Source organism: Lissotriton helveticus, chromosome 2_1 (assembly GCF_964261635.1).
Source record: "Lissotriton helveticus chromosome 2_1, aLisHel1.1, whole genome shotgun sequence".
Classification (NCBI taxonomy): domain Eukaryota; kingdom Metazoa; phylum Chordata; class Amphibia; order Caudata; family Salamandridae; genus Lissotriton; species Lissotriton helveticus.
The window spans coordinates 1,336,738,402-1,336,752,606 of record NC_136059.1 but is presented as its reverse complement, the minus strand read 5'-3'; the positions used below and the strand labels follow the sequence as shown (position 1 = coordinate 1,336,752,606).

General features: G+C 48.1%; 1 protein-coding gene across 1 annotated transcript in view; it reads left to right on the top strand.

Annotated features, from left to right (window-relative positions):
- The window catches only part of LOC144820245 (transmembrane protease serine 11C-like), a 405,011-nt gene that overhangs the window by 184,119 nt on the left and 206,687 nt on the right, over nt 1–14,205 (top strand). The window contains exon 6 of the mRNA XM_078677842.1: nt 7,216–7,376. Coding sequence (XP_078533968.1) covers nt 7,216–7,376 — 161 coding nt within the window. The remainder of the gene's footprint in view (nt 1–7,215; nt 7,377–14,205) is intronic.

Here is a 14,205-nt window from a genome sequence, read left to right as displayed (position 1 = left end):
ACGGCACAAGCACCCAGACCAAAAAGGAGAAAGCACAGGCCAGAAACCGGCCCACCACCCCAAACCAAAACAATGCAGCCCAAAAGAGACCAGAGGAGGAAAGCCAGCCGAGGAGGCCCCGGAAGCAACAAGAACCCAGGAGCCGAACAGGAGCGAGAACCCAAACCAAACCGACAGACAGGAAAGGGGAAACCCCAAACGACCAAAAAAACCCACAGGGAAGGAGGCCACCAACCAAACCAGGAAGGCCACCAAACCCAGAACAGCAGGGGGAAAGGAGGCCAACCCAAAGATCAACGCACAGAGACGTCCCCAGACACTAGCCGAAAAACGACCAAGCAAGGAGAGGCCAACAAGACCGGAAACCAACAACAAAGAAGCCCAACAAGGGCCGGCACAGAGCCACCAGCCTCAACCCCCCGAAAAACCCAACCCCAAAAGGGAGGGAAAACAAGGCAGGTGGGGAGCACAGAGCAAATGGGAAACTCCAGCAGCCCCAAAACCAGGCACAGAGGACAGCACAAAGGAGGCGCCCACACGGCACAGGACAGCTTAGCCACCCCACACCCAGGCCAGGCAAGCCGCAAGGGCAGGAGCAGCGGCGAAAAAGAAAGCCCCAGGGTGCACAGCAACCAGGCCTCAAGCACAAGGCCTGAACCCAGCAACACTGGAGAGGAGCCAAGCAAACAGCAAAAGGCAGGGCAACAAACGTCAAAGGAACCAGGACCAGAGCCAAGCAACCCGACCAAGCAGGAGGACATGCAGGGCCAACAACCCCAGAAGTAGCCCACGCAGTGCCCAGAACAAAACAAAGGGCAGGAGGAACCAGGAATCACCAGCACAACACCGCAGGACCACACGGAAGGCCAAAGCGGAAGCAGGAGGAAGCAGAAAAGCAGAGTGCCAAGTACCAGGAAAACCCCAGACAACCCGCAGCCAGGAGGGAGTGGCCCACAGAGGCAAGAGCACCACAGAACCGCATCCCAACCACAGAGGGAGGGGGGAGAGGCACCCAAACAGACCCACACCAGGAACAAGCCCGGGGAAGCAAGGGAGGCCGAAGCGAGCCAGGACACCAGAACCAGGAAAAAAACCAGTAAACGCCCGGCAAAACACTCCCAACAGCAGCCCGAAAAGGGGCAGCACAGCCAGAGAACCCAGGAGGCCCAGCCCGAGGCCAGCCCAAACCAGTAGGAAACCCGCAGACCAGGATCCACAGGACCCCAGAAGGATCCAACAGGACGCCGCCACAACAGCAGAGCACCCCGCCAGGACCCAAAAGAGAGCCCAGGCAAGGAAGCAGAGCCCGACAAGGAGCGGAAAAGCCCCAGCAGACACCCAGGCACGGGAACCAGCCGAGACCAGAACAACCCAGGGAGCAAACACACCCGAGCGCAGACGGAACAAGAAGCCAACAGCACCTGGCAGCCCCAGGAGGCCAGGCAGGGACCAACCCGGCCAGACCACACAAAAAAACAGAGAGCGGACGAAGCCGGCTCAGAAGGGGGACACGACCACAGGCCATCAACCCGGAGAACAGCAGAAGAGGAAAAACAGGTGGCACACTAGGACAAGGAAGCAGCAAGACAACCAGGCCCAGACAGCAGTGGCACGAACCCCAGGAACCAAAAGGCGAACCACCCTCGGAAACAAACCAGGGAGGGGTAAGGGCAGGAAGGCAGGGAAAGAAGAACAGACGCCGAACCACACCTAGCCCAAAAAACCTCCAACAGACACCCTCAGGAGGCCCCCCCAGCCAGGAACAACCAAGCAGGAACTAAGACAGAACCAGGAGGGGCAGCCAGGAGCACCAGAAGCAAGCCAAAGGCAGGAACAGGAAGAGCCAGGGCAGAAGCAGCCAGACCCCCGAAGCAACCCAAGCACACAGAAGGCCCAGAGACAAACACCTGAAGCCTCGGGACAGAGCGAGGGAGAAACCCGGGAAGGAGCAGGAGGAACCAGGTGCAGACCAACAAAGCCAGGAACCAGGAGCCCCAAGACCGAGGGTACCAGAAGGCACAGCGAAGCCGAAGAGCTAGCTCCCAGGAGACTGGCGCCCGAGACCACACGGCCAACCCGACCGAGGTCCAACTAACCAAGCAGAAGCCAGGAAGCGGAGTCTAAGATCCAGGACACCCAAGCAGAGCACAGGCCACAACAGCCAGCCCACAGTGGAGGGAAGGGCACAGAAAAAAACTGTGCACACAGCATACCCAAAGCCAGGGCACTCGAGAAGCAGGGATGCAGAGGGGCAGCAAAGAAAAGCGGAGAAAACCGCGGCAGGCCAACAGGAACCCAGGGGAGACAACAGGAACCCCCCTCCCCCCCCACTGCCCAAGCAGCAAAAAAACCGACCCACCACCAGCAGGGGGAAGGCAGCCGTGAACACGGAGGAGCCCGAAGCAGGAGGGAACAGAGCCGCACTCCCAACAGACTGCTGCAGAAGGAGCGAGAGGCAACGACGACACAAGAGCAGCAGTGGGCAAGGCATAAGCAAGCAGGCAGGGAGACACCGACAACACAGGGAACCCAAGAAGCAAGCACAAGCATTGCTAGCAAAAAAGGAACAAGCCACCACCGAGGCGACAGGAACCCACGCCAATACCAGGCAGGAAGAAGCGACCCAAAGGCAGATGACTCCCAGCATGCCCGTCCCCACAGAACAAAAGTGAGAGCAGGGGTGAGCAGGTAGCAAGGCTGCAGGCCATGGAGACCAAGCGAGATGAGCCCAGTAACCAGCGCCGACGACCAGCACCGAACCCAGAACCACAGTGACTGACCGCAAGGGAACCCAGAACAGCAGCGCCACACCCCACCACCATCGAGTTGAGAGCAGACGAGATCAGGCGCTGTCAGGGTGGCATGGCCGCAGGCTCATGAACAAGAAGCACCCGGAGGCAGACGGCCAGCGCCAAGACCCTGGCCGGGCGGCACCACACGAACAGACACAACCACCCGAGGTGGGGCAGAGAGCCCCTAAGAGCACCAGGAAGAAGTCCACCCAGGAAGTACAGACCCAACCGAAGGCACACTCGACCAGGGCAACCAACCCACGGGAGCAGCGGGGGAGTGGAGGCAGCAGCAGGACAATTAGGAACGGAAACCCCGAGCAAGAGTAAATGAAAAAAGAAACATTCCCAAGTCACACTCGAGGCGCTGGCGGGCACTGGAGACAACCAACGCAGACGACATGGCAGTCGAAAAGTAAAACCAAGAACTGCAAAGCGCACAGCCACCCGTGGGCATCGCGGCACGGGGGACCGTCAGGAAGAGCAAGCAAGCCAAAGCCCAGAAACACACGGAACCGGGCTGACCTGCCACCGGTACCAGGGATCTTCTTAGAACCGTGAGCCCCAACATCCGACGGTAGACACCCTGGCCGCAGCGCCATACCACCACCCCGAACCATGAGAACAGAGCACCAGAAGGCAGCCGCGGGAGCCGAAGCACCATGGAGGACAGAAGCGAGGACATAGCTCAGAGGCAGAGCGCATGCACAACACGCATTAGGCCCCGGGTTCAAATCCCGGCATCCCCAGCGCAGCGAGGCACCAGCACAGGGACAAAAAACATCCAGGGCAGGGGCCAACAGCACAACAAGCCCCCCCCAACCAGGAAAAGGAACAGTAACCACATGCACAGGTAAGGCGAAACAGCACCCAAAAACCAGCGCTCGCCACCAGGAGCACAGGACATCATAAACTGTCAAGAACATCTGAAAACAGATAGCAAGTACCACTGATACTCCGTGTGTAAGCAATGCAGCAGCAAACAGACCACTACGTGGTATTCACCCCACCGGCCCGATCACATCAGGAGCAAAACCGCCGGAAAGTGAAGCGCCTGAACCCCTTCAGGACGGAAGACAGGCACCATCCAACCGGAAGGTGTCAGCAGCAACCAGCCAATCCGGTGACACGGAGAGGGCGCGCCCCCCAGTAAGCCCGGCAGACCAGGAGGGGCGGGCATTGGGCAAATTCGGAGCCCACGCGGTATTACCACCGCCGTGCGGCTCGAGGAAACTTCCAGCCAGCCCGCGCCACTCCCCCCAAGCCCGTCAGGGAGGGAGAGGTGTTGAAAATAGAATCGACAAACGTGAACATCACCGGCGCCATCTTGCCTAACAAGAGCCATTGACCGCACGTAAATGGCATCCATTTTAGGTGCCACGGCCATCTCACGCTTTGCGAGTGACCTACACGTCTCCCTGACTTCGCAATCATCCCCCGTGCGCTGGTAGCCCCCAAGCACATATGCTAGAGTCATAAAGCATCCTCAGTGCTACCCTGCCCCAGAGCCACTTCCCGTGCCAAACCCACATGCCCTTTCATCCTCCCCGCTCGAGCAGGCCCTTTTGATAACCCCCAGCCACACCTGGCCACTCGATCCGGTCCCAGGCTGTAAACCAAGCCTTGCGGACATACTTTATTGCCCCCACACTGCAGGATGTGTTGCACACGCAGAGATGCATGATCTTATCATCTACATAACTCTTAGATCTGACCGATACCACACATTTACAGTCCACATTAGAATGTCTGGCTGTGTGATATCAAACACCAATCAAGATCCGAGTGGGGGGACTATCAACTGTTGGGACTCTGTGAGAGGAAGTCATTCAAACAAGTTAAAAAGACAAAAGAATCACTTGAAGTTTCCTCGCAAATTACCTCAGGAAACCCACTCTAGGGAATCTGTGGTAATAAAAAAGAATTATTCACGGCACCAGCGATTTAGCTTTCAACATCGTAATCTAACGCGCGGGTGCCATGCTTGACATTGAAGATGGGGGTGGTGATGTTGCTAACAGTACTTACTGATGGGGGGAACAGAGGCTTCTCGGGCCCTTAGCCTCCTCTATCATATATACTTCAGAGAAACAATGGTGCATGATTCCCCCGCGCAATACCAATGTATCTGGAAAAGCTCGTCTTTGTACATAAAAAATCTGCGTAGGTTTTCCTACATGGCTGGGTTTGATTACAGTAAAAAACATATCGGGCTAAGCTGTGAAAATCTTAATAATCTATAGACAAAAGAGTTGGATAAAGGCAGACTGGAAAACTATGTGAAAAGTGAACATTGGGAACAATGTTTACATAAAATTACATAACAATGAACAATGCTCTGTGGCTGCAGACTGCTTGTAGCCTGAGGCACTTTCTTCACTCCAGACACTGAGCAGAGGGAGGGGAGCCACCCCCGAAGGGGAAGACGCTTTGAGCTGGAGAGAGACTTGCGCGAAAGTGACAGCGGGAGGAAGCAGTTTATTAAGAAGATCCTGCTGCTGAAGAGTTGGATAAAGGCAGACTGGAAAACTATGTGAAAAGTGACGATTGGGAACAATGTGCAAACTCGCTTAAAGCGCCTCAAAGACAGATCCGTCTGTTAGGCACGGCCCAGTTTGCCTCAGGAGTGAGGGTGACCATTTAGGTTTTATTCTCCGTAAGGGCCTGGCCCGTGTGGGGAGTCTGCCGGTGTTGGTCCTTAGGGCTGTGAGTGGTGGTGAGCAGGAATCGGCGCTTGTTTGTGCAAGGGATGGAGCACTGCGAGAGCTGTCCGATGCCTCGGGAGACGTGGTCCGGGGTGCAGTGACTACAGCAAGTTTGGAGTCTGTCGGGCTACTCCCTGCCACAGCCCACATTGTCCATACCTGTAAACAGAAAAACTGCCGCACAACGGATATGTTTAAATTAAATGAGGTGAACCCGATGGGCGCAAAAGCACAGTAATAGGCAGTAACGGGCAGGACGCAGAGCCCCTTGATGGTAGGCTGTGCTCTGTGGCTGCAGAAGCTTGTAGCCTGCGGCGCTTTCTTCATAGTTCAGTAAACACATCCGGAAGGTGGGAGGCCGAGGACGCTCCAGACACTGAGCAGAGGGAGGGGAGCCACCCTCGACGGGGATGACGTTTTAAGCTGGAGAGAGACTTGCGCGAAAGTGAAAGCGGGAGGAAGCAGTTTATTAAGAATATCCCGCTGCTGAAGAGCCGACATTAGTGGAAAGTGGAGCGAAATAAAACATCACTGCTAACCTGGCACCACAGGAATGCTGAAACAAACAAGCAGTGGTGAACCACGAAACAAGGAAGTAGTCCCTACATGCATGGATAACGCCGAGCAGCAGAGGGAACTGTAGTCAGGCGCCGCTGTCTCGGGACTACAAGTGTGAGGTAGCAAATGACCATCAGCCAACAGAAAGGCAGATAACAACAAGACTACCGCAAGTAAGCCTATAGCAAGCGGAAAAGCAGATTACATTAAGTTTAAGCCAACATATAGATTACTTTAGGTCTCGCTGAGACAGCGCATGCAGCGCATGCGCTGCCAAACGTGACACCTAAAAAACAAAAAGCAGCCAGTTTCCTGTAAGGACGTCGAGCTGCAGTTGAAAAAAAAGCTTTTCTTTATTTAAATGCAATCACAGTCATGGTAGCCTACTTACCCTAGCAGGCCACCATCCCTGAGATTGTGAAAAATCAGAGTATATCGCAGTTTGAATCTTAACTAATGACTATTAGGTAGATCAGACTGTGACCCACTTTGACTCCTTATTTTGTAAATTGACTATATAGGCTGGTTCACAAAATAAGTTTCTATTTGCAAAAAGCAGTCACAAATTGCAACCGCTTTTTGTGAACAGAAAGTTCGTACATATGGCCCTTCATCCTTTATCAACTGTTTTTTGACATTGATTCACAAAGATTGTTCAATTTGTTGGAGTGACTTGCTCCTCGATGTACTTGTCTGTTTCCAGGAGTATGTCAAGCCGATTCGTGAAAAAATGTTTTGCAAAACAGGCCCTGTGTAAACAAAATGAGCTCAATCTGGTAGTACCACAAAAAGCTTAAACATACTACAGCTCAGTATGTGGTGGAGTATACATTTGTTTCGGGGAAATAAATCATAGCCAGACATTTCTTCTGTTGAATGACTTTTCATGAATTATTAATAAACAACATTGACTTGCAATCAAATAAAATTGTATTCGACAAAAAAAGTAGTTGCAAACCTAACATGTATGGTACTTTCAGCCCCCACACTGCTTGTTTGATTGTGCTCTGTGGTCATTCGAACAGATCAGAGTTATCTAGATATTTTCACACTACTGGACACCTAGCTGTTTAAGAGAGTGTGGTCAGTGATGTCACACATTTTGCCTGTGCTGTTCTCTCTACTCTATGATGTTAATTTGTTATTATTTACCTGTGTTGCAGCCCTGGCAGCGTGGTGCCACAGTTTGTGGTCTTGTTTGCCAATACGACCACAGGAAGTGGTGGCACTTTTAAGGAAAGTGTGCAGGAAACATTGCTTCAGACAATACAGACCAACAACACAGGGCCATTCAACATAGATCCTAATTCTCTTCAACTGCACGGTAAGTGCGAGATTGAATTTACCCTGTTAACTAGTTTTTCTCTACGCATGCACCCTTCATGCTGCTTGGTTCATTTAGGCCAACAAGGTAATACAAGATGCAGTATACTATAAAAACACTGCCTGTAATTTCAATACACAATCCTCATCATTCTTCACTAGATATATGTGACATAAATTTCGCTGAATTCAATTAAAACGCTGCAAAATAGCATTTTTAGAGCGAAATGTGTTTTTTGGTATCTCAAGTGGCTTACTTTAAGTAAGAGTGTGCCTTACGTAAACGTCTTGTGAGATAGACCAGGAGACCCGTTCAAGCAGAAAATGCCCCTAGATGAAACTTTTTCTGAGTTAATCAGTCTTTAGCTGGTATCGCGCAAACAACTCTTTACTATTTCACATCATGGAAAATTTTTGAGTTTTGCAAATGTTGTCGCTCTAATTAAAATGTCACTCAGGTTTAGTCCTCATTTGTGACATTCCGCAATTTTTTTTTTGCCTACACAGTCAAAGCATTAGTGCTCTATGAAGATAAAATAATCATAGTGCCAAAACATCTTGTATATCTATTACTACTCACACAGAAACATGGCTATTTAGGACAATGAATCCCATAAAACAGGCACACTGTTGTTGCATGATGTAAAACTAGTATTGATTGAGGCAATTGGTTTAGCTTTATTTTAATATGTGGATGGACTTTCTCATTGATTTATGAGTGTGGCGAATCAAGTGAAATTGACATGAGCCCATGGACGAAAGGATGATTAATGGATGGATGATGAGTGTATGGATGGATGAATCAGTTACTGACATAGTGCTTGGATTGATAAATTGTAAGGGAGATTGAAAATTGATGGGTGTATGAATGGCTTGGCTGGTAAAAGGGGTAGATATATAGTTTGGTGAATGAGTGCTTTGAATTATGAAAGAGTGAGTGAGTGCATCAATGGTTCACATAGTTGAAAGGCGAGTAAATACATATCTCCCTCCAGTGCTTCTGTGCTCTAGGTCTCAGCTAATGGTTAATGAATGTCAACTGATGAAAATGTGAATGACACTAAAAAGCCTAGCTAACTTGTAGCCTTTCTGCCTCTATAGAGATCATAGTATTTCTATGACACAGCTAAGGCTATCTCTAGCCAGGAACGGTTATATATTTGTCTTTTGATATTATGCCGGTGAATTGGCACCTAGAATACACAACTGCTCAGAAAGTGTAACAGTCATTACTACAGCATTATAGCCCAGTGCCGAAGGCTATATTGTTTATTAAACGCTCCGAACCCTGAGCTGAAGACTTGGCTTGTCACCTGTTCCAATCAAGTCACTGGATTATAGACCACGAGAAAGGGCAAGATACCGGAAGTACTGGCCTGAATGGCACGAAGAGACACTTCATAGAACCCCTGTTTGGTAATCTTGACAAAATAAGAACAATATGCAATATCTCTAGGAAATGTTTCTTTTCAAAACATCTGAGGCATTTAATATACACAAATCTAAGATCTGGCAGCTTACTCCTCAATCTTCATAGGAGGTTCATACAAGCCCAAGTCCTAGTAGGAATGCTGACTGGAGACCAAGAACTCCAGGGAGACAGTGCGGATGGCCTCAGAAGCTGAGAAGGAACTGCGTGCCGATTGGGAGGCTATAGTCGGGACGCCAATAGGCAGGCAAAGGCAGGCAGTGAGGATGCAAACAAGAACTCAGTAGGAGGCACAGGCCTCAACATGGGGCACAGGACCAAGATACAAACAGAAGTACTGTATAAAAAGAAAGTAGGAAAGGGGAATGGTGACAGGGAAGGAGGAAAGCAATGTCACTGGAAAGCTAAAACAACAAAGAACATTGCAAAGCTCCTAACAGGCGCATTTGAGATGTTCATATGTTAGATCTTCCTTGATTGCCCCAGAAGTCCTGCTCCTAATTCAGAAGTATAGCATTAATGACTAACTGTGCCTGCCTCCATGTTGTCATTTACCATGCGCCACCTGCCTGGGCTGTCTGGAGCAATAAAGAAGAACTTAACCCACTTTGCAGATCTAATGAAAGAGCTACCTGTGTCCTTGCTTCCTGGTGATTCTTGATATTCCTTACATAATATGCATCATTGTCAAATCTGCTTTACCTCTCCGCACATCCAACCATGGAGAGTCTTGTAATCCAGGCGTGGTCCTGTGAACTTAATCAGAATACAATTACCACCTGACAGGGAGTTATAAAAGATAAATGCCTTGCGAAGAATGAATGTTTGCTTTCAGCAGTGAGACACTGCACTCTTCAAATGCAATTTGCATCCTGCAAGACATATACAGTCATTGTCCACTGGGAGCTAGCTTCTTTAGTAGGTACTTGTTTGCCGGACAGAAAGGATGCCCAAAAATAGGCAATAGAAACAGATTTGTATGGGAAACATCACTTACAACGCAACTTTTACCACGCAATGCTTTTACATCGCAGCTTTTACAACGCATACCATTACAACGCATTGCGCTGGGGGGCGCTCTAGGATAGGGAATAGGTTAATTTACTATCCAATAACCTTCCCTAGTGTCCACGGGGACTGGAGTTGGAATAGTAAATTAAACTATTCACTATTCAGCACCCAAAAGCGCTATGGGTTGTAATGGTATGCGTTGTAAAAACCGCGATGTAAAAGCATGCGTGGTAAAAGCATGCGTTGTAATGTCGTACATCCGATTTTTATACTTTGGACAAGTGATGTGCAGTAGCGGCTCCCTGAGGGAGTGCTGCGGGGCGATGGGGGAGGGGCAGGGTGGGGGGGTAGTAAATTACGGCATACGGCCGAACAGAGTTGAGTAACTAACTAAACAAATAAAACAAATTACATTTTGCGCTCTGCATCGCAAATGGCGATGCAGCGCGCTCAGTGTAATTCATTTTATTTATTTATTTAGTTACCCAACTCTGTTCGGCCGTATGCCGTAGTTTACTACCCCCCAACCTGCCCCTCCCCCGTCCCACCCCACCGCCCGCAGAACTCCCTCCAGGAGCCACTACTGGGGATGTGGTCAGAGGCTCAGATGTTGTCTTCTGTCACCACACATGGTTACAAACTAAGAGATTGGTGGAATGGTATCTATTCACTATTCCTGGACATAACGTTTGATGAGTGTTGCCTTTTTGATGTAAAAGCAAATATGTTTTTGGAGAAGTTTAAACACAGCAGAACTACTTTGAAAGCACTAGATCTAGTATTCCTTTATAAATAATTCGGTATGCAGTGTTGCAAATTTAAGGGACTATGTGCAAAATGTACAAAGCGCTGGTCGTAAAATACTGGTTGTAATTTGTTACCAGAATTTTTGGGACCCATGCATTTTTTTGTGAATCAACCTATGTGCTAAGAGGTAGGTTCACGAGATCCTGAATCGTAGTGGATTGCAATTCAACTTACTTGTTGAATATTAATGTGGGTGGCAAATTGAGACCCACTACAATTCACAGCCTACACAGGGATGGTGGTCTGCTGGGGTAAGCAGACCACCATGTCTGTAATTTCTAATGAAAAAACTTTTTTTTAAGTTCAGCCTATTTTCCTTAAAGGAAATGGGACTGCAATAAGGGCAATGGGTGAATCCATTTGGTATGGCCCTAAAATACAAACCTTTTGTGTTTATTAAATTTGTGTTTTTGTTATGTTACAGCGAATCAGCTGAAAAGCATTCTTAAGAAGATAATATCCCTTCTTTTTCTTTATGTTTGGCTGCACAGGTATCTCTCAGTATTAAAGGTTTAAGTAGCTGGTCCTTGACTATATTTGTATTGTAATGTTGGTGCCAGTCTCAAGTCCATTACATATATTATCCCATCGTACTGTCAGTTACCAATTTTTAGATAACTAACTAGTATCTCATTTACTTAAAATTCTGAGCATTCATTTATGCCGGAAGTATGAGTTAACCCATTAGAGAGACCAAAAACCCACCTCTTCACAAACTGCCTACCATCTTAGCTTGTATCCCTTCCCTCTCCTGCCTCACCTCATTATGAAACTGTTTTCCTTTAACTGTACACATTTACTGTCCAAGTTCTCATTGTAGAGTTGCCTACATGTCATTCTCTCCTCACATTTCGGTTAAGTATCCTGTTGTCATGTACAGCACCCTGTTGTCGTCTAGGTTCCCGCTCTAAAATCATACAGTTGTCATTGTAGTACATTAATATCCTAAACAGTAGATTTGATCTTGATTTTCCTGCTCAAAATACCCATAAATCCCAGCTGTGCCTCTCTATTATTGATTACATCAACATCTCATACTCTGCCTGTAAATTTATATCCGATATGAAAGTCATAAATACTCCGTTTAGCGATGATAGAACGCTGGTATTTTCTGTAAATTACAGCATGTCATTAGTTGGATCATGGAGATTTGATTGATCCAAGTTGCAGTTTAATAAGAAGTCAGGAAGAGCGCATTAGTACATTACAAGGATATCTAACTTAAAAGAGTTATTGAAAGGGACAGTTAATGTCATAGGCCTTTGGAAAGATGATTTATGAAACATTTTAGTACATTTGAAGTTGATTACTGATTTCGATTCTGAGAGTCATACCAAAACCACTCACAAATCTCAATGCTGGCAGTTCCTCTCCCTTAACAAAAAAATAAACAAAATGATCAGAACACAATTTGTCACCTTAGCAAAAGAAAGAGCCAGGTTAATATCTCTGCTTGAAAGGAGAGTGCAGAGCCCAAAGATTACCTGAAGGAAGCAAAATTGCGACCGTCTGTGGATCAATTTAAGAAAAGTTGCATTTAAGAAAAATGTGCAGATATTCTGGGAACTCATTGCCCACCGCAGTGGGACAAGAGTGTGATCCCATCCCATCTCCATTAGCGAGGATGTATGGGACTGGTTCATTAGGGAACTATATGTGGACAATCCCGGTGTCGACTTCTGTGTTGAAGATCTACCCACCAATTCTGAGATGACGCTAATTAGGTAATATTCCCGCCCTCTTTGAGTGAGATTGAGCCTTCGATTAGGGCAATGCGGGCTTCTGGTGCAATTGGCCTGAACGAAGTCTCGATCTCGGGTATAAAAAGGGAAACAAATCTGTGGGCTCAGGTTTTGCTTCCAGTCTTCAATTACTGTTATAACCACTCATCTGTGCCTCCACCCTGGACCGAAAGTATCATTGTTCCGCTATTTAAGAAGGGCAATCGTAATTTACCTGTCACCTATTGATAAATTACACTTCCAGATGTGGTGGGTAAAGTTTTTACCAGAAGCCTTTTAGAGCATCTCAACTCTTGGGTCGAGGATAACACAAATATTTCTTTAGAACATACGGGTTTCATGAAAAATCACTGCACTTTAGATAACATTGCAGCCTTGCTATTCATTACTGCAAGATATGTAATCATGAGGAAGTCTCCTGTCTATGCTGCCTTTATAGATATTTCCACAGTGTTTGATATGGTTGATCGTCCAACCCTGTGAAAAAAACGAGCTAATCTTGGGATGCTTAGCATTTTATTGCACATGATTTTTCCGTTCCACTCTTCAGCCTGGTGCCAAATACTGTTAGGTGGGGATCGGGGGCTATCCACAGCTATCCCTTCAAAAAATGGTCTGAAGCAAGGGTGTCTATTGGTGCCCCTGCTCTTCTCTCTACATATATTAGATCCCAGATTTTTTATCTAAAAGCGTGGGTTTCCTTCCCAGTATTGGGGGTTACCCATTGACCTGCCTACTATACATGGATGACACCATGATACTGGATTTAACCCCTAAAGGTTTAGACTGTCTACTAGGTGCCCTACAACAGTATGCCGGAGCATTTTTTTTTTTTAATTAACTTCACAAAAAGCAAGGTGTTATGCTAATGACTCATGGCATTTTGGTACACAAAAATTGGAAACATTTAAATCCTGCAACTTTTTAGGTAAAATAATGTCCAGTGCACTAATTGATTCAGAACACATATATTGTAGTGTGTGTAAAGCCCAATCACAGGCAGGGGGCTATGTTCTTTCTATAAGGCGGTGGACGGAGATATTTTTCCCATCTTCTGTCAGTGTACCGGGTCAAAATTCCACCTCTCTTTTATATGGCATTGCACTAATTGATGTTGTGGCTTGCCCAAATGCTGTGGTCCCTAACTGTTTAGTCAGCCCTCTAGGGCCGACCACAGCAGTTATGCGCACTCTCTGCCTTTTCTCAGGGCCGGCTCTAGGCTCATGGTGGCCCTGGGCAGGGAGCGTAGGTAGGGGGCCCGGAAGAGGGGGTCCGGGCGGGGCGGAGCGCGCAGGCCAGTAAAGAGGGGAGGGGGTCAGGGTGTTTAGAAGTGGAACAGAGCCGGAGGCCGCAAAATCCCTGCCAGGGGCCACCACGCAAATATGTATCCATCCTCAGAGGATTAATATATTAAGGATATATATTGGCATGGTGGCCCCTGGGGTTTGGTGGCCCTGTGCAGGTGCACAGCTTGCACATGCCTAAAGCCGGCCCTGTTTTTCTCTATGTAGGGAGAAAATCGCTTCCCTGTAGGCGCCCGGCTGGGCGCTGTCCCCAACAATGACAATCCTCATTGTGATTGACTTAGGGGAGGCTGCTTGTGGCTGCTTCCTGTTGGGAAAACGGAAACGTGAGACCCGGCAGGAGCTGAGGCGGCGCGGGTCCCGGTAAGGTACTTTTTCATTTTTTTACTTATAACCCCCCTACCCGCGACCCAAGTCATGCCGGCGGCAAGTGAGGAGCATTTCGTTTGTTTCTGGCATCGGTGTTGGTATAACTCTTCATGTGCATTTGTCACCATGAGAAAGTAAATGTTAGCTGACACTCTTAAATTGCCTTTG